Raw genomic sequence first — 20,775 nt, 5'->3', positions numbered from 1 at the left:
CACAGATAAAGTGCTGCTCCATACAAAACATAAGGTCTCAGAATCAAAAGTCACTTGGAACACAAAGAAAATCATCTTACAAATTATGTGGCCAGAGCTGTAGCAGACCTGGGAGTGGCTCAATTAGGTGAAGCTAGAAGCTTCCTTCTCTTCCCCTTTGTCAGCATCAGTAAACAATGTGCACCAGAGGCCAGAGAAACAGGAGGGTAACCTGGAGAGATTAGGCGAAGAACCACACATGGACTCACTCGCACCCTGATCCTCACACAGACCAGCTCCATAAGTGGCTGTTTTGGCATTTGACCAAACCTGGGTCGTAATCCAGACCCACACACATTTTGTTTTCATGTCCAGGGGACACGTGTGTACATCTATATTCACACGGCACACTTTTGGTTGACAAGACCTCAACATCTCAGACACACATCACACACAGAAAGGAAAAATGTACTAGCTGTGTATAATAAATAGGATACAACGAAAGAGACGACTGTGTGGAGATCAAAGCATGCTATCAGGGAGTCAATGATTGTGGTAACAGTGAAATAATTGTCACAAAACTCGCAAGGCCTATCAAACTCGTTTCTTAGTAAAAGATAACTATTTCTAGATGTTAATAACATCAATAAAGGAAAAAATTGGGGCCAGAGTGATAGTACAGTGGGTAGGGCACTTGGCCTTGCACACAGCCAACCTGGGTTCGATCCCCAGCATCCCTTATGGTTCCCTGAGCACCTCCAGGAATAATTCCTGAGTGCAGAGCCAGGAACATCACCGGGTATGAGCCCCAAACAAAAAAACGAACAATAAAGAAAAAATTAGCATGTAGTAGTAATGTCTTAGAAGGCAGAAAACTTTCCATTTTTGTACAAATTTGAAGAAATATCAGTATAAAGCAAGATCGGAAAAAAAAGAGCATTTGTTTTATGGGGACATGTGATGTGACTTGTACCTGATACTGGGCTGGTGTTGGGAAGTTTTTGAGGAAAAAAAAAATCCTCATTTGTATTCAAGAGCGACACACATATATATTTAGAAGTATAGCGGCATGTCCTTGATATAAAATGAGGTTACTTAACAGGGGCCTGTTACATAGAGTGGGGGGAAAGTGACTGAGAGTAGACACTGCTGTAGTCATTTCCAGGACAGAGATGAGGGTGGAGGACAATGTTTCCATTTGTTTTGATCTCTTTTCAGAACACAAATGAATTTACTAGCTACCTAGTTTGGGTTTCCAACCCCTTTACCCACACCACCTCAACACACTCTCTAGACTCCTAACACTCACAGGTATAGGAAACACTGCCAAGAAACACCTTCATTTGGGGCTTCCCTGATGATTTTCATTCTATGACACCTGAGGGTGTACATGGGTGGAGCTGTATTTATAAAGTTACATAACAAAGCTGCAATAGGGAATAAACACATCCACGAATTCACTTGTTGAGGTCTTAATTCTTAAAGCTTCTTTTAGAAGAATTTAATGAGAGAATTTAAGGAGAAAAATAAAGGCATGTGCAGTGTGGTGTCTGTCTTCCAGAGTTAGTGAGCTCACCTGTATGTTTCACTGCCTATATCCTAAATGTAAACATCTTCATAACTCTGATGGAGCAATTATTAAGTTAGTCCTGAAATGAACACACCACGGCAAGTAAACCAACAGATAAGAAAACACTCTGTGGACTTGCTTTGCATTCTAGTCTGCTGACAGAGCTTTGTTTAGTGCTCATGTACAAAGAAGATTCCCTTACGAAAACTGTCTTGTAGGCTTAAATTTAGGTTTAGTCAGGACTCTGAAAGTATTCAATGGGTCTGGCCACATGCAACTTTCCAGTGTTCTCTAACAGTGGGCAACAAACAGTAAGTTCTCTCAAAAATTTGATGAGAACCAATGTGTGCAGCAAGATGAAGTGCTGTCAAGTGCCAGTGTGATGTAGTAACTGAAAAGCATCCCCATGTCTGGTATGTTTAAGAGGAAGGCAAGCCATTGTGCAGGCTCCTGGTGAGTGAACACTCTGTCCCATCTAACTCGTCCAAACGCCTCATTTCTTGAAAACTGAGCAACTTTTTTTTTTTTTTTTTTTTTTTTTTTGGTTTTTGGGTCACACCTGGCAGTGCTCAGGGGTTATTCCTGGCTCCAGGCTCAGAAATTGCTCCTGGCAGGCACAGGGGACCATATGGGGCGCCGGGATTCGAACCGATGACCTCCTGCATGAAAGGCAAACGCCTTACCTCCATGCTATCTCTCCGGCCCCAAAACTGAGCAACTTAATCATGGTGCATGAAAGGAAAAAAAAAATATGTTCTCTACGTATGTTTTTGAAATAGACAACATAAAAATAAAGCCCATTTACATGGTCCAACAGGGTATCTTTTTTTTTTTTTTTTTTTACACTAATTTTCTACTGAACTAAAATGAGAAAGAAATTTTGGAATGAGAGGGATGAGAACTGTGAAGGGTGACAGGAAGGAAGGCTAATATGGTGGAGAAATAATGAATACAAATCAAGCCCCCAGTTCTTGTGAATCTTAGCTAATTTATCTACTCCACCAGCCAATTTTTAACAAGTTCTGTTTAAGACATGACAATCCAATTAAATGAGTTTTCTAAGCAAAGTGAGCTTCGACACCATACACATGCATGCTACCAAAAGCAAGTCAAATGAGAGTACTTTATGGGTCATCTAAGCTTATGGATTTCTTTTCTATGTCCCCTAAAGTAGCCCTCACTTCAAATCATGCCCAGTTATTTGAAAGGCCCAGTGCCTTTCAAATGGAGACACAGGAGTAATAAATATCTAAAGAATTTTAAATTAACACTTCACTCTTAGAAAACCAGATTGAGGGCTGCAAGCGGTAGGGCGTATGCCTTGCACACGCTAACCTAGGACGAACCTTGGTTCAATCCTCTGGTGACCTATATGGTCCCCCAAGCCAGGAGCGATTTCTGAGCGCATAGCTAGGAGTAAACTGTGAGTGTCACCAGGTGTGGCCCAAAAAGCAAAAAAAAAAAAAAAAAAAAAAAGCTTGAAAACAAAGCTCCAAACAATTATCATCTCTGTTTTATATTTACTACCCTTGCATATTCTACTTCTGAACCACTTTATATATGTATATATTCTGAACATCTAAAATGATAAAATGTAGGTCAATGGTAGAAGGTAAAGTTTGTACCAGTAGTTAAGCAAAAATGCTGGGGCCATTTAACAATTCAACGATTCAAAATTATAGAGGAGGTTACTGTATAAAAACATCCAGTTTTAAGTGCGAAACTGGAGCATACTTAAGGCAATCTTTCAGAGAAAGATGGTTCATCTTCTGCAATTATGCACTTTAAACAGTCTTCTCCTCTTGAAAGTCTGATATAGTTCCACCCTACCTTAGAACTGAAGAATCTTGCTTATTAGAAAACAAAAACATAAAGGAAAATACTGATGTTTTATTTCCCTAAACTTAGCTCTGTGAGTCTAATGATCCTAGGGATCAAAAGTTGATCTGTAGACAGAAATAATCCCTTCAAACTCATTCTTTATATGGTTTCACCAATTTCTTCCTCAGACTGGCTGGGGCAACTGGTGGTCACGCAGAACTTCATGTCACAGTCACACTGAGCTTCAGCTTAAAGCACATAAGAGTGCGAGAAACAGAATTTGCACCTTTGTTACTGTGACCTTTAAGTAAAGCACATCTGTGATCGCTACCCTGCTTTATAAGCGAAATCCATAAATGGGGAACAGCACAAACTATTCTCCTTCCTATAGCTTAGATACTTAATTTCAAGTGGTAGGGCATTTAGATATAGTAGTTTTAACTTTCACAGAACCTTCCTATTGTCCTCTTCCTTCTGAGAAACAGATGGTAACATTCTTCCCAATCCCTAAAAGTACTTACTCCCTGGGTGAGTCCCAACTGGGAAATTATTATTTTCCTACCTCTCAAAGTTTTGGATGCAGTCCGTTAGGGTAACGCTTACTCTGTAAAGAGCAGAAAAAAAGAGAAAAGACTCTATCTTCATCACCATCATAATGTAGGCAATATAAGGTGAACGAACACACTGATGAGGGAATCTAAAGAAAATGCAAATTGTAAAAAGAATATCAAATGTGGAACCATCAGTATGTTACAAAGCACCGACAGTCCATTTCTTGGGACTGCTTGTAAATAGCAAAAGCTTTACGTATCCACGAAATAGTTGTTTTTGTTTTTGTTTTTTTTTTTTTTAAAAAAAGCTCAAGTCTGGTGGCAGAAATACCCTTCCTTTGCAAGGAGGACAAACTGTCATAAGAATAAGACGCGCTGGCTTTCCAGTGAACTTTACTAGTGAAATTTCTCAAGGAAAAGGAGAATTCAAAGCCCATTGAAGAGAAACACGCAGAGCATGAGATATACATATCCCCGCCCATTTCTCTGGTAAGTGTACTCTGGCAACTTCATTTCTTCTTCCAACTACTGTGCTATTAATTTTGAGCAAGAATACTCTGGTGGCTCAACCTGACTCTTTTAAGGCTCCATTCATTCCACGTAAACTGCACACACACAGATGTTCCATCCTTCCAAAGAAATGTGCATGCACGTACATATGTACACACAGAGGCACACATTTATAATAGGTACTCCCCTAAGACAAAAAGGAAGTGCCACACATGTAGGAGAAAGAGGATAATGGGGACAGGTGTAAAAACAGGTTTCCATAGAACAATTAGTGTCTCATCTTTTGGTGTTGCCCTGAGCTGTGTGTTGCTCCTGGATCAAGCCGAGGTGGAGTGGTCAGAGGCTGTGCAATACACGTTGTGATCCTGGATTCTCAGGAGGTCTGGCGCATGGCCTTCCCTCCCTCCATGTAAAGGGGCAGAGAGTTCTTTTCTGTCTCCAGCAGCTCATCAAAGATCTCCCTTAAAATGAAACATGAAATTCAGTGAGCAAAAAGCCAAAGGAGGGACAAAAACAAGCACTGGAGACAGCCTGCATAATCTCATTTGGCGCTTACATTTGGGCTGGGTCGGATGGCACACACCCAGTGGTGCTCCAAGCTCTGTACTCACATATCACTCCTGGCAGGACTTGGGGACTATATGGGGTGCCAGGGATCAAACCTGAGTTGGCAGTGTGTAAGGCAAATGATCTACCCACTATACTTTCTCTCTAGAACCGTGGTGCCTAAATTTTATTAAATATGTTGCTCATTAAATTGATCATCTTAATCCAGAGCACTGATTAAGATAGGGCAGAGTGACTAGAGATAAAAAGAAAAGGGAATAGCTAATATAAACATTATTTAGTTCCCACTCACATAAATCAGGTCTTTTAGCTGATGCATATGGAAGGCCAAAAGATCTAAGAGATGGGTCAAGAGAGTGTAACCGGCTGGATCTCATGCTTTACACCAAGGCCTGGGTTCCATCCCTCTCAAGAACTGCTAGGAGTTACCCCTGCACCAAGCACTGTGTTAAATGTAGCTTCTGAGCACATTTGGGTGTGGCCCACCCAAACTAAACAACAAAAACCTCAAACAAGACAAAGAAAGTTGATAGAATGGATTTAAAAAAAATTTTTTTTGATAGAATGGATTTTTATCAAAAACTATTTTGGGGGGCCTGGAGAGATAGCAGAGCAGTGTTTGCCTTGCAAGCAGCTGATCCAGTACTAAAGGTGGTTGGTTCGAATCACGGTGTACCATATGGTCCCCTGTGCCTGCCAGGAGCTATTTCTGAGCAGACAGCCAGGAGTAACCCCGGAGCACCGCCGGGTGTGGCCCAAAAAAACCAAAAAACTATTTTGGGGCCCAGGAGATCATGCTGGTTCAACCCCCGAAAGCCTGGAGATACCCACATACTGCAGGGTCCAGAGAGTATCATATCCTTGGGCCCAGCACTGAAGCATCTGGTCTGGTCAGTGGTCCTATGCCCTCTGATCACTGCTAGAGTGTCCCCACCACACATACAAAACTTTGGGGGGGGGGCGGGGCGAACCAGACTCAAACAATCCAAAAACAGCAATAACCAAAAGCCAAACTAGTGCTAGGCCAGGAGCTGGTACAGGAGTTATTAAGATGACTTGTATGTGATTGACCCCAGTTTGATTCCCTACTACCACATATGATCTGCCAGTACTGCCTAAGCACAAAGCCAGGAGTACTGCCAAGTTCCTTAACTATAAAGCAGCCTAAATTCCCTGCAGTATCTAGATAAAAGCAAAATCTTTTAGATTAAAAGGAAAACATCAAGAGACAATCTCTTAAGTAAAGCTAACCAAACTCCCAGAACTGTCCATCAACTAAGCAACAGGAACATTCTTATCATCCTAGGAAGAAAGATGTCAAGGGAATAGCTCAAGGCTTCAAACACAGTCAAGTCTCTTACTTGTGCATGTAAAAGAAGATGTAACCACTTCGGTCCCGATCACTCTGCACAGAAGACTCTTGGATTTTCGATACCTCCAAATCATTGTAAGTGAACCACGCCTGCTTCTTAATGTCGTACACATCACTGATGTAATGACCTAAAGTACATAATGTTAAAAATCAAGGTATGTATTAGGGACCAGAGAGATAGTAAAGTAAGGAGGTAAGGCGTTTGCCTTGCATGCGGAAGGACGGTGGTTCAAATCCCGGCATCCCATATGGTTCCCTGAGCCTGCCAGGAGCAATTTCTGAGCGTAGAACCAGGAGGAACCCCTGAGCATTGCCGGGTGTGACCCAAAAACAAACAAACAAAAAAAAAATCAAGGTGTTTTAGGGGCCAGAGTGACAGCACAGTAAGTAGGGTATTTGCCTTGCATGTGGTCAACCAAGATTGATTTTTGGTACCCTGTAAGGTCTCCTGATCCCACCAGGACAAATCCCTGGAGTAATCTCTGAGCACTGCCAGATATGGCCCCCAAACAAACAGCAAAAAATTTGAGGTTTGTTTTTTTTTAATTTTTTGGGTCATACCCGGTTCTGCTTAGGGGTTAATCCTGGTTCTGTGCTCAGAAGTTGCTGGAATGCTGGGAATCAAACCAGGTTCTGTCCAGGTTTGGATACATGCAAGGCAAATGCCCTACTGCTGTGCTATTGCTCTGGCCCCTGAGTTTTTTTTTTTTTTAAATAAAAAGATCAAATTTGTCTAAGGTATGGAAAATTTGAGAAAAGAGTGACTCAGACAACCATGTCATTTTTAGCAATAGAGAAACCCTATCTACCTTTCTCACTAATGTTTGTAAAGACTATTATAAACACAAAACCACATACAGATAATTAAGGGAGGATAATTAAGGGACAATCTTCTTATAAATATATTTTGTTCTGCTGCTTCTGAGGAGGGACATCTGAGAGATCTCCGAGCGCATAGTCCCGCCCCCAGGTGCTGCGGCATCCCGTCTCCCATCCCTCGGAAACAACTGCACAGGCCAGCGAGTGGGGGGACCTGTGTGGCACATGTTGGGTCACATCTTGCCATTAGTTCTTAGTGTGGAGGACGCAGCACACCCTCACCATCACTGCAGGATTTTGACCCTCACTCAAAATGGAAAAATGCAATATGTGTTTCATATATTATTGTTAAAATTATATGCTTTTGTGTGAGTGTTTGTCTGTTTTTGGCAGGTCACTGCGTGGTGTGGCTCTCTGACTCTCACAGTTTAAAATTTTGGCTCTTTGTGTCGAACTTGTTCGCTACCCCTGAACTAGAGAGTTTCATGCTGAGTGAGATGAGTCAAAAGGGAGAGGGACAGACACAGAATGATCTCTCATATGTGGGATATAAAAAACTACAGTAGAGGAATAACATGCTCAAGAGCAGGAAAACTGGTTTTGAGCAGGAAGTTTGCAGTGGGACAGGTGTGGGAAGAGGTCAGGGAAGAGACCACTGTGATAGAGGGCAGTGTTCATTGGATCAGGACTAGTTGCTGAAAGGAAGTAAAGTTATCTGTAGAGTGCCCTATCAGTAACAGTATTGGAAGCCACAGTACCTTAAAGGGGAAAAAGAGGAAAAAAAGAGAAAAAGTGCCTATCATAGAGGCAGATGAGGTGGAGAGAGGACAACTGGAGACGCTGGTGAAGGAATTGGTATTAGAACACAGTACACCTACAATTTAATCATGAATGGCTTTGCAAATTTGTAATTCATGGTGATTAAAAATACCCTTATACCTTACAAATCTAGGCTAACTTAGTAAGGAGCAAATACTACTTTTTTTTTCCTCTTTACAAAATTATACCATATATGTTGATTCACAATTTACAACTTGGTTTCACCCAAAACAAAGATCATACTTGGTTTCTTTGTATCCTTTTATTTACAACTTGGTTTCACCCAAACAGAGATTTTCTTACTTATCATCTTGTTTTACATGTTTCAAACTTAGGGGATTGGCTCAGGATAAGCCTTCTGTCCTTACTCCCTAGCCTGGGGATGGCCTCTGAACTCAAGAAAAACTGCAGTTCTGGCAGGCAGCTAACTCTCTCTTGCTCCAAAAACAGAAAGCTACCTGACAACACGAGATTCACCTTCTTTAATTTGGATTAAAAATCATTAATAGTAATTTGAATTATTTCCTGCAGCAACTCCTGCTCCAGAATCACTTTCCCAAAGTGGGATCATGGTATGTAGAGCCTTTACACACACACACACACACACACATATATACATCAAATAAAAACCCAAATAACATGACTTTACCAGAAGAAGAAGTGCTCCCAATGTGACTGACAACACTGATGAGCCGGTAAGAATGAGGAAGATTTCCTGTCTGAAAAGAAAATGGGCAGGACTTTAACACGCCATATGAATAAAGGCAAATACCACATTTAAACTATGTTTTATACTATGTTTTAGTGTGTCAACGAGACTCCATAAAATCCAGTGTCTGCTATTGTCCTTGTTTCTGAAGCTCAGTCAGGGCCGCAGACACAGATGGTGAGACACTGAGTCACATGCAAACTCATTCTCCTCTCCTGCTGTCACTGTAAGTCATGGGTGCTTGGCTATGGAGCTTGTGGGAGTGGGGACCGGGATATTCTTTAAAGACAGAATTCACACAGGCCTCACTGTTGTATAGAGGGGGGAACCAGAATCATCCCCGAGCAAGCATGTAGCATGGTAATGGAACTGGCTGCCTCACACTTATGTTTCCTTGCTTCTCATTTATATCAGAACTGTAGGAACATTTTATAAGCAAACAGCCTCACCTCAGCATTTCTTTTGAGCTCCTCTGCTTCGGCTTCTGTGTATTCCATCTCTAAAACATCCTCAGTCCCAGAGTCCTCATCAGAACCCAAGGAATCCAGTAGAGAGCTATTAAACTCTGAAGAACACAAAGACAAAGTTGGGTCAAAGATCTCGCAAGGGAAACCATGAAATCTGAGTAATAAAAGAAGAAAATCTGAGGCACACATTAACATTCTAAGGAAATATAATATGTAATTATCACAGGGTTTCAAATATCCTTGCCTACTCTGGGGAAAACCAATTCAGACATCAGAAACGTATTAAAAGGTTTCCTTTGCCTTTAAGTATGTAAAAGGTGATAGAACTTTTAAAACAAAGAAGTAAAACTGAGGAGCCAGAGTGAGCTCAAAGAGGTGGACCTCAAGTTTTGCCTGTGAGACAGACTGTATACACCATGGACTGCTGTGACTGAATTGGGAGGTTGGGAGTAGCCCTCATGCACTGTGGAGCATGGCCCCCAAATAAAACAAAGAAAGGATTCTAGCAGAAAACTAGTCCAGCCAAGTTCCAGAAGGAAATAATGGCTGCCAATACTTCCCAGATATTAAGTCTATGCTGATGCACTCTAGTCTTCTCGCAAAGGATGGAGAGACACATTTCCCTTTCTGTTGAATTACAGCAGTCCAACACAACCCGACACCCTTCAACAGAAAGGGCCCAGCTCCACAACTTAAACTTATTCAACTTCCAAGCCACCAAATTTATTTTAGATCTATAAATTCCTGAACTGTGTGGCTGCTTGTGGCCACGTGTCACTTTAATGTCTAATAGTGTCAGCCCAATAGGATCATAGGAAATCTGATGGGAAATTTGAATAGTAACCTACTCACTTCAGAGAGCCTAAAGAGTAGCACAAAAGGCTCATCAAGTACCAACCACAGCCCAGTAAGTCCTTAGGCACTGACTTTAGTAATACTATGGGAAGATATAACAATCATCTCAAATTGGTCTGTGTTAAATTATCAAATAATGGATAATTCCAGTTGACTTTGTATTGTAACCAGCAATATAAAGTAAATTTGTTTGTGCCTGCATAGAGGCAGGTTATAGGGTGGGTGCATGATTGGGGACACTGGTGAAGGGAAGGAAGGTCACACAGGTGGTGGGACTGATGTTTGAACATTTAATGCCTGAAATGACTGTACTATGAAGTCATTGGTAAATCATGGTGATATAATAAAAATAAGAAATAAAAAAAGGACAGGAATAGAACTAAATGCAATTTCACCAAATTCCCTATTAGAAACTGTATGCTGTACCACCATACAAATAGTACATAAATCTTCAGGAAAAAAAACAAATCATAAAAGGGCCAGATAGACAGCATAAGAAATAAGGCAACTGCCTTGCACAAAGCCAAACTGGGTTTGATCCCTGAGTGCACAACCAGTAAGTCATGAGCACAGTAGGTGATACTCCAAAACAAAAACAAAACTAACCACCAACCCCTTTCTCCAAGACCGCAAAAAGGTTAGTTGCAGAAATAACACAGAATATAAGGTTTTTGCCTTGCATGTGACCGACCTGGGCTCAATCCCTGGCACAGCATATGGTCCCCTGATCACTCCTTAACTAGGAGTGATCCCTGAGCAGAGAACCAGGGCCACGACCTAAAAACTGCCAGGTCTGGTCCCTACTCCTTAAAATAAAAGTTTCAAAGAGAGATTAGATCAAAGAAGGGGAAAGCATAAGGGGAAGGCCTTACATGAGGGTGACATGGGTTCAGTCCCTGGCACCCCATAATTCCTTGAGCCAGCTGGAAGTGATCCCTGAACTCAGAACCAGGAATAATCCCTGAGCACCACTGGTGTGGCTTCCCAACAACAAACAAAACCAAACAACAAAAAAAAATGAAGGATAAAATTATAAAAACTTTGCGGAAACAAAGTCACAGTTATCTTTATCAAACAAAACACAGGTGTTCAAGAGATAGGCTGCAAACTCGCCCAAATTATGTCATTGAATCTTCAAGATACGTACTAACCTTGAGATGGGCACATGCTTTCATGTTGGAGGCCAGTGCTCTGATATTGCACAGCACTCTGAGCACTGTGTGAACCCCCACCCCCACCGAGCTCAGTGTAGCCCTTCTCTCCGCAAGAAAGGATACAGGAGATGCCCAGAATAATGAATGAGCTAGATTCTCATCTAGGCACATCGTTACACTAGAAATAAAGAGATCTTCTAAGATCTCCTAAGAAGCAAAAAGAAGATCTAAGCTTTCAAAGAAAAAGAACAATTTTAGGCTTTCCACATAACTATTCTGAATCTAAGACTTCTGACATGAACCAGAAGAATACAACTGTCCATAAGGAAAAACAATTCCACAATAATTAAAAATCCAGGATTAGATACTGAACTAAATGATCAACCAAATACTAGGGTAGCATAAAAGTTCTGAGGGGGGGCCCGGAGAGATAGCACAGCAGTGTTTGCCTTGCAAGCAGCCGATCCAGGACCAAAGGTGGTTGGTTCGAATCCCGGTGTCCCATATGATCCCCCGTGCCTGCCAGGAGCTATTTCTGAGCAGACAGCCAGGAGTAACCCCTGAGCACTGCCGGGTGTGACCCCCACAAAAAACCAAAAAAAAAAAAAAAAAGTTCTGAGGGGGTTGGAGCAATAGTATGGTGGGTAGGCATTTGTCTTGAATGCAGCCAACCCCAGTTCAATCCTGTATACCAAAATGGTCCCCTGAGTAATTCCCATAGCACAGAGCCAGGAATTAGCCCTGAGCATTGCCTGGTGTGGCACCAAAACAAAAAGTGCTTTTTTTTGTCTTACAAAAATGTCTAATAAAAACGTAAAAGGTCACTGAGAAACATTAAGTTACCTGTCTTGGGAAAATTAAATTACTGGCCATGATCTTTCTCCACTACAGCTTAAGGAAGGAGAAATAGCCATATAAGAAATGGGACTGAGGGCCTGGAGAGATCGCATAGAGGTGTTTGCCTTGCAAGCAGCCGATCCAGGACCAAAGGTGATTGGTTCGAATCCCGGTGTCCCATATGGTCTCCCGTGCCTGCCAGGAGCTATTTCTGAGCAGACAGCCAGGAGTAACCCCTGAGCACCGCCGGGTGTGACCCAAAAACCAAAAACCAAAAACCAAAACCAAAACCAAAACAAAAAAAAAGAAATGGGACTGAAAGTGTAAGAGAATGGTCAGTGAAATCTCAGCAGTTTTGAGTGACTCCTGGCAGGAGGTCCACCAAAGAAACTACTCCCTCCCGTAAAACAAAACCCAAATTGAATGTATTTTACATGCTCTTTCGTGTCATTTCACCTTGGGGAAAATAGAAAAAAACCAAACAAACACAACTTCCTTACCTTGGAGACTTAACTCTGTGGCTCTCTTGAGATCATCATCTTCTTTCTGTTCCCAAGCTTCCTAAAATGACAAAAGAAAACTAAGGTAAAGAGGCACTAGTTCACAACTTATTTAACAAGAATAAAATGAGCTATTCTGAAGGTCCTTTCTAACAATGTGGTTCTTATGTTTACCAAAACCTGGAATGACGTTCTTTTTCTTTTCTTTTTGTTTTTTTTTGGGCCACACCCGTTTGATGCTCAGGGGTTACTCCTGGCTAAGTGCTCAGAAATTGCCCCTGGCTTGGGGGGACCATATGGGACACTGGGGGATCGAACCAAGGTCCTTCCTTGGCTAGCGCTTGCAAGGCAGACACCCTACCTTTAGCGCCACCTCACCGCCCCCCTTGAAATGACTTTCTAGGGAAAAGAAGAACTTTGTTTTTTCTAACACTATTCTTTGGAACAGAGCAATAACATAGCAGTTAGGCATTTGCCTTGCACATGGCCAACACAGGACAGAGCCCAGTTCAAATCCCGGCATCCCATAAGGTTCCTTGAGCCTGCCAGGAGTGACTTCTGAGTGCAGAGCTAGGAGTAACCCCTGAGTGTTGCCGGGTATGAATCCCAACCAAACCAAAACCAAAACCAAAAACTAACACTATCCTAGTAAAGCATAACCTTATGGGTTAAAAAGACCTGGAAGGGGCCAGGGAGGGGATTCAATAGGAAAAGCAAGGCCCTAGGTTCAATCTGCTAAAATAAAGATTTAAATTCTATCTCTTCTATGGTCCTGATAGGTAGGTGAAAGCACTGGAACACACACCTGCCATAGAGTGCCATGATGTGATCCCCAGTTAGATCCCTGGCACCACATGGTCCTCCCAACACTGGGGAGACACCCCCTACTCCATCCTGCCAAACAAACTCAACAACAAAAGTTATACTTTCTAGTGTGATGATCGACCTTGTTTGTTTGTTTGTTTTTTGGACCACACCCATTTGATGCTCAGGGGTTACTCCTGGCTAAGTGCTCAGAAATTGCCCCTGGCTTGGGGGGACCATATGGGATGCCGGGGGATCGAACCACCGTCCTTTCTTGGCTAGTGTTTGCAAGGTAGACACCTTACCTCTAGTGCCACCTTGCCGGCCCCAATGATTGACCTTGTTAATGAAGAGCTAATACATATGACAATAGGATAGAATTCCCTTTTTCTCATATTTATAAAGTATCTGGTACATGGTAGCAAGCTGCTAACAGGGATAGTGACAAGAACATTTTTTCTCTCATCTACTAATAAAATATTATTTGTAGACAATATGTGAAAAAATACATAAATAGAATTACTTTATACTTTTCTCAAAATCTAGATTTTATTTACTATGAAAAAGAGGATTTGCTCAATTTTCTCCCTGAAATATAAGGAATTATTATTAAAAATCAAACTCTGGCCTTATGAGAGCAGAGCAGTGATGCAAGCAGTAGGGCATCTGCCTTGCATGTGCTAGCCTAGGACGGACCACCATTTGACCCTCCAGCGTCCCTTATGGTCCCCCTCAAGCCAGGAGCGATTTCTGAGTGCATAGCCAGGATTAATCCCTGAGTGTCACCGGGTGTGGCCCAAAAACCAAAGCAATAACAACAATAAAACAACAACAAAAACTCTTCTGGCCTTTTATGTAAATGTTTTCTAAATAAATGACTATATAATTATTTATAAAATAATTGAACATATACACATCTTGGTAATATAGCAGCTTGGGAAGTATTTTATTTTTGGTTTTTGGGCCACACCCATCAGTAATCAGGGGTTATTCCTGGCTCTGCACCCAGAAATTACTCCTGGCAGGCTCAGGGTACCATATGGGATGCTGGGGATCAAAACCGGGTTGACCACGTGCAAGGCAAACTCACATCCTATTGTGCTATCGCTCTGGCCCATTGGAAGTATTTCTCATAAAATAAAGGATATAGAACAACTGGCTATAAAATAGTTTTAAAGATGGGACCGGAGAGATAGCATGGAGGTAAGGTGTTTGCCTTTCATGCAGAAGGCCGCTGGATTGAATCCTAGCATCCCACATGGTCCCCTGAGCCTGCCAGGAACGATTTCTGAGCATGGAGCCAGGAGTAACCCATGAGCGATGCCGGGTGTGACCCAAAAACCAAAACAAAAAAAGTTTTAAAGCAAATGTTCTTTAATCTTGGGCTGAAGCGATAGTACAATGTGAAAGGTTCTTGCCTTACATGTGCTGAATTGGGTTCAATCCCTGCCATCCCTTAATGCCCACAGAGCCCTCTAGGACTGATTACAGAGCCAGGAATAAGCCCCTCAAAATAAAGCAAACAAAAAAAGCAGCAGCTCTTAACCTGGCGCTGCAATTTAGAATCTCTGGGGGAATTAACAGACAGACCTTTATTAGACATGAAGAAAAGATAGGGGAGGGGAGAAGAGGAAAGAAGAGATAGGAGGAAATCTACATGCAGGGTTGGAGCGATAGCACAACAGTATGGCGTTTGCCTGGCACAAGGCTGACCCAGGACAAACCAGGGTTCAATCCCGGGAGTCTCATATGGTCCCCCAAGCCAGGAGCGATTTCTGAGCACATAGCCAGGAGTAACCCAAGTATCACCGATGTAGCACCAAAACAAACAAACAAAAGAAATCTAGATGCCCATGACATACCCCAGGATCAATTATATCATCAAAACAACCCAGGCATCAGTTCTTTGTACAAACCCCAGCATTATTCAGGGGTTACTTCTGTCTCTGTATTCAGAAACTAATCTTCGTGGTACTCGGTGATTCTAGGGATCAAACCCAGGTTGGCCTTGTTCAAGGCAAGAACCTTACTTGCTGTAGTATCTCTCTGCCCCTCACTCCCATATTAGTATTTTTAGAACTTCTGAAATAATATTAACATGCAGTTAAGATTAGTAAAACTAGAGAAATCAGATTTATTTTTTATTTTTTTTTTAAAGCCAGTCAAATTGAGCAGTGGGGGGTTATATACCAACTTTTGTGATACTAACGTTAATAAGTTCTGATAAACCACTGCCATCGGACCAGCCAAGAAATCAGATTTCTAAGTTTGACTATTTGCAAACAGTAAGACTGCAAACATCTGAGGGAGTCTTGTTATAGTAGTCTAATTCCTAAAAGTACCTGGACTACATTGATAGAATTAGTAAAGGAAAAAAGCACCCATCAGTAGAAATCTCAGAAGACTGCTACAATAAGAAAAGCAGGACCAGAGCAACAGCACAGCAGTAGGGTGTTTGCTTTGCATGCAGCCAATCCTGGACAGACTCTGGTTTGATACCCAGCATTCCATATGGTCCCCTGAGCCTGCCAGGAGCAATTTCTGAAAATAGAGCCAGGAGTAACCCAGGCACTACCGGGTGTGATCCAAAAACCAAAAACCAAAAACAAACAAACAAAAAGCAACAGCTTTAGGGGGACAGGGTAGTAGCTCTGGAGAAGAGAACATATGCAAGGCCAGGGTTTTGCTCCTAGCAACATATGGCCCAGGTCATCACCCAGCATGAGAACCAATGGTAGGAAAACTGGGGTCCTGAAATATACAAGGTGACAACAACAATTTACTCAGACTTGGCAAATACAAGTGTGTAAAGGAACTAAAATCTGAAGAATAGGTTACTACATAAATATGAGAACAGTAGCTTCAATTTCAGATACTATTCTTGTTAGTCAGATGCTTAAATATAATTTGGTAAGGAAAGAATTTATACTGTGAATCAAATGTACTAGCCTAAAAATAATTAATGATCGGGCCAGAGCGGTTGGCACAAGCGGTAAGGCATCTGTCTTGTGCACGCTAGCCTAGGACATAAGCAGGAGTAACCCCTGAGCGTCGCTGGGTGTGGTCCAAAAAGCAAAAACAAACAAAAAAAATTAATGATAAAATCACAGTGGTGTACTATTTCTACAAGTTACAAAGTAAAGTGGGAGTAGGGATGATTTTAAGTAACAGATCTTGCTTTATCAGGCAATGAATTACAGCCAGAGGCTAACCAACAGTATATTCCATTGCATTTGGATTTCCAAAGTATAAAAAACTACCAACTTGGTTCCCAATCCAAGGCAAAGTCTCAAAGAAGTCTTGTGCTTTGAAAAGAATAATTTTCTGGGGCTGAAAAGATAGTACAGTGAGTAGGGTACTTGCCTTATATGTGGCCCACCTGCTTTTCCCTTCACCCCAACATCTTATTAGGTTCCCCACAAGAATTTTCTTTTTCTTTTTGGTTTTTGGGCTACAGCCAGTGACGCTCAGGGGTTACTACAGAACATATGCACCCAGAAATCGCTCCTGGCTTGGGGGATCACATGGGACTTGGGAATTCAAACCACTGTCCATCGTGGATCAGCGAGGCAAACACCCTACTACTGTGCTAATGCTCTGGCCCCTCCCCACAAGAACTGTCAGAAGTAATTTCTGAGTGCAGAGCCAGGAGTAAGCCCTGGACATTGCTGGGTGTGGCTAACAGAAAAAAAAAGGGGGGGGGGAGCCTAGAGCGCAGTATAGTGGGTAGGACATTTGCCTTCACATAGGGTGACCTGGATTTTAACCCCAGAAACACACATCATCCTCAGAGCCTGCCAGGAATAAGCTCTGAGCATTGCCAGATGTGGGACCCAACAAACCCCTCCAAGAATGACTTACTAGGGGCCGGAGAGATAGCATGGAGGTAAGGCATTTGCCTTTCATGCAGGAGGTCATCGGTTCGAATCCTGGGGTCTCATATGGTCCCCTGTGCCTGCCAGGAGCAATTTCTGAGCCTGGAGCCAGGAATAACCCCTGAGCACTGCTGGGTGTGACCCAAAAATCACACAAAAAAAGAATGACTTACTGTAAGTAAACGACTTGAAACAATGCCTGACATACAGTAAGTGCTTGACTTCTAAGGTTCAAGTTTGTGTGAAAAATAGGTTGTAGAGAAAGTTGCATTATGAATATCTTACTTGCTCTTGAAGGCTCTGAGCTAGTGCCTGCTGAAGTTCTTGTTCTTCTCGTTCACGCTCCATATCGTATTGCTGAAGCCAATCAACCTCTCCCTGAGAACTTTCTGGAGTTTTGTTTTCTTTATTCTCATCACAGTCTTTAGTAATCTCAGTAAAACTGGCAGAATCTGAAGAATCAGGACATAACACAAATGGGAGGTCATCTCTCATGAAATGAAATTTATTTTTTAGTTTTTGAGCCATAACCGGTGACGCTCAGGGGTTACTCTTGGCTATGCGCTCAGAAATCGCTCCTTGCTTGGGGGACTATATGGGACACCAGGGGATCGAACCGCGGTCTGTCCTAGGTTAATGCATGTAAGGCAGATGCCTTACCACTTGCGCAACCGCTCTGGCCCCTGAAATCTTACGACTAGGATGACAACTGTTCAACTAAACTGTTCATGCTAAACTCATGCATAATTTGCTGGGAGATACGATTTTTACACCATATACAGATGCAGATTTCTCAGTCAATGCAGAAAACTGAGTAATATCCATGGCCTCTACTTATTTATCTGATATTAGGACCTCATGGGGGTTACTCCTGGCTCTGCATTCAGAGATCACTCCTGGTTAGGTACAGGAGACTATAGAGAGTGCCAGGAATCCAACCCAGATTAACTTCATACGAGGCAAGCAACCTACTTGTACTATTGCTCTGTACTATTGCTCCAGCCCCTAACTTAAATTCTGGCCAACTAAATGTGAGAAAACCCTTATGCAATAGATGAGATAATAAAAAATGAAAGGTGTCCAAGAACAGATGAGTGGATTATGAAGCTATGGTACATATACACAATGGAATATGATACAGCTGCAAGGAATGATGAAATCATGAAGATTGCTGCAACCTGGCTGGAACTAGAAGAAATCATGTTGAGTGAAGTAAGCCAGAAGAAGAAAAACATTAATACAAAATAATCTCACTTGTCTATGGTATATAGAATAACTGGATAAGGAAATGTACTGTAGTAAAGGGAGGATGACTAGATCACCCTTCACCCCAGAGATTAGGGAGGACAAGAACAGAGAAGGAAAGAAATTGGGGGGGGGGGGGAAACGACACACAAAAATATGAGAAAGGAAAGCAAAGCAATGGAGGGACAGGGATGAGAGGCCTTGTTTATACAGGTGAAGTAGGAGAGTGATATAGCTATATATCCAAAGCACAAACTCAACAACATTGAAAACATGAGATCTAAACCATAATCACAGAATTTTGAGGTATGCCTATCAAAATGGCAGGTGGCAGTGGAGATGGTGTTGGCTGAGGGGGTGAATAGAAGGAGCATGAGATCACTGGTAGAGAAAAGAAAAGTTGACATTGGTGGTGGATTACTGTTGGAATATTATATTCCTTTTTTTTTTTTTTTTTTTTTGGTTTTTTGGGCCACACCCGTTTGATGCTCAGGGGTTACTCCTGGCTATGTGCTCAGAAATCGCCCCTGGCTTGGGGGGACCATATGGGACGCCAGGGGATCGAACCGTGGTCCTTCCTTGGCTAGCGCTTGCAAGGCAGACACCTTACCTCCAGCGCCACCTACCCGGCCCCAGAATATTATATTCCTAAGACTTGCCTATCAATAACTTTATGCTGACATTAACCAATAGGGAAAAATTTAACCAATGATAGCTCAGGGTGGTGACTACCAGTTAAATAAAAAGCCAGATAAACTAGCCGAGAAAGCCTGCTTCACAAGTGAACGGTTGAGAACTCAAAATTTCAGCTATTTCACATGTGTTAAGCGTGATCCAGGATATTTTCCTGTAGATGATTCTGGCTGCACCAAATCCAGGTGTGTGTCAGCACAGAGAAAGGGATTTAACCTCTGACGAGTGTGTGTGAACAGTGCAGTGAACACTGGCCAGTCTCTCAAACATTGCTTGTGTGTGCTACTAGAATATGGGTGAGAGCAGCTGTACTATATATATATAATCCCTCTAGCCCTCATGGTTGTAAGTTATGATACAGAAAAATTAAAACTGTTTGAGTATGAGTACAAGAGTTTGAGAGCAGTGGTAAGAGGAAAAATGACCCAAACTGACATACATTAAGTGCTCCCAAGAATACTAATTTTTCTCTTGCTATCCATCAAAAGAATGCCACAGTTCTACCAGCAGCTTAACACTTTAAAACACAGCCATACCTTGATCAACAAATATTTATTTTCAGCAAACCTACCCAATTCTGTAATTGTTTTGGATTTCTCAGTTTCCACAGGGTCTGGATTTTCAGGCATTTCTTGAATATCATCTTCTGCAAATCCAGTATCTGGGCTGCTGGTTGGTTTCTCATCATCATCGCGACTCAGAGATGGTGAAGTTTCTCTTTTACTTATCTCTAACACAGCTGCTAGGAGCTCTTCCTCACTCATCCCATCATATCCTGGGTTTTCTGATTCAGCCTTACAAGGTTCTATTCTGTGGGATTTTGAATCCTGAACGAGAACAGGATTTTTTTAGAGAAAATCAGAATGCACACCAATACAGCAATCTTCTAGTCTCTGGAGTCAGTCCATTTCTAGAAATTTTCTTTTCTTTGGATGCTTTGGATTATTTCATAACTAATAGCTAGTAACTAATATATAAACTCAGCAAGTCTTGCTATTTTTTCAATAATAATTATGTAAGGATACATATTAACTTTCTTTTTTTTTTCTTTTTTGTTTTTGGGTCACACCCGGCAGTGCTTAGGGGTTACTCCTGGTTCTATGCTCAGAAATTGCCCTTGGCAGGCACGGGGGACCATATGGGATGCCGGGATTCGAACCACTGTCCTTGTGCATGAAAGGCAAACTCCTTACCTCCATGCTATCTCTCTGGCCCCACATATTAACTTTCTTAATATAACATATAACTATATTCTCAGATGCATTTGGAAGACAAAATAATAAAAGCAAGTGCAGTCAAATTCCATCATCTGGGAGATAACTACTAGATTTATTTTTGGTGCCTTTTTCTCTCAGATATATATGGATTATACTAGAAATATTCTGTCAGTACATGTAGTACTCCTTTTTATTATTATCATTATTATTAATATTTTTGGTTTTGGGGCCACATCCAGCAATGCTCTCAGGGGTCTCTCATGGGACTATTCCTGGCAGTGCTTGGGGGACCAAATGGGATGCTATGGATCAAAGCCAGGTTGGCTATGTGAAAGGCAAGAACCCTATCCACTGTACTTTTGCTCCAGTCCCTTTCATTTTTTTTTTTTTTTTTTTTGGCAGGGGCTCACA

General features: G+C 41.9%; 1 protein-coding gene across 1 annotated transcript in view; it reads right to left on the bottom strand.

Moving 5' to 3' along the window:
- Positions 1–4,325: 4,325 nt before the first annotated feature.
- Positions 4,326–20,775, bottom strand: part of USP37 (ubiquitin specific peptidase 37) — a 65,149-nt gene continuing 48,699 nt past the window's right edge. The window contains exons 17-23 of the mRNA XM_049768020.1: positions 19,719–19,974; positions 17,495–17,661; positions 12,531–12,591; positions 9,167–9,282; positions 8,658–8,727; positions 6,360–6,498; positions 4,326–4,892 (exon numbers count right to left, since the gene is read on the bottom strand). Of these exons, the coding sequence (XP_049623977.1) occupies positions 4,805–4,892; positions 6,360–6,498; positions 8,658–8,727; positions 9,167–9,282; positions 12,531–12,591; positions 17,495–17,661; positions 19,719–19,974 (897 nt within the window). The 3' untranslated portion in view covers positions 4,326–4,804. The remainder of the gene's footprint in view (positions 4,893–6,359; positions 6,499–8,657; positions 8,728–9,166; positions 9,283–12,530; positions 12,592–17,494; positions 17,662–19,718; positions 19,975–20,775) is intronic.

Source organism: Suncus etruscus, chromosome 2 (genome assembly GCF_024139225.1).
Source record: "Suncus etruscus isolate mSunEtr1 chromosome 2, mSunEtr1.pri.cur, whole genome shotgun sequence".
In the NCBI taxonomy this organism is placed as follows: Eukaryota; Metazoa; Chordata; class Mammalia; order Eulipotyphla; family Soricidae; genus Suncus; species Suncus etruscus.
This window is presented reverse-complemented; position numbering and strand designations above follow the sequence as displayed.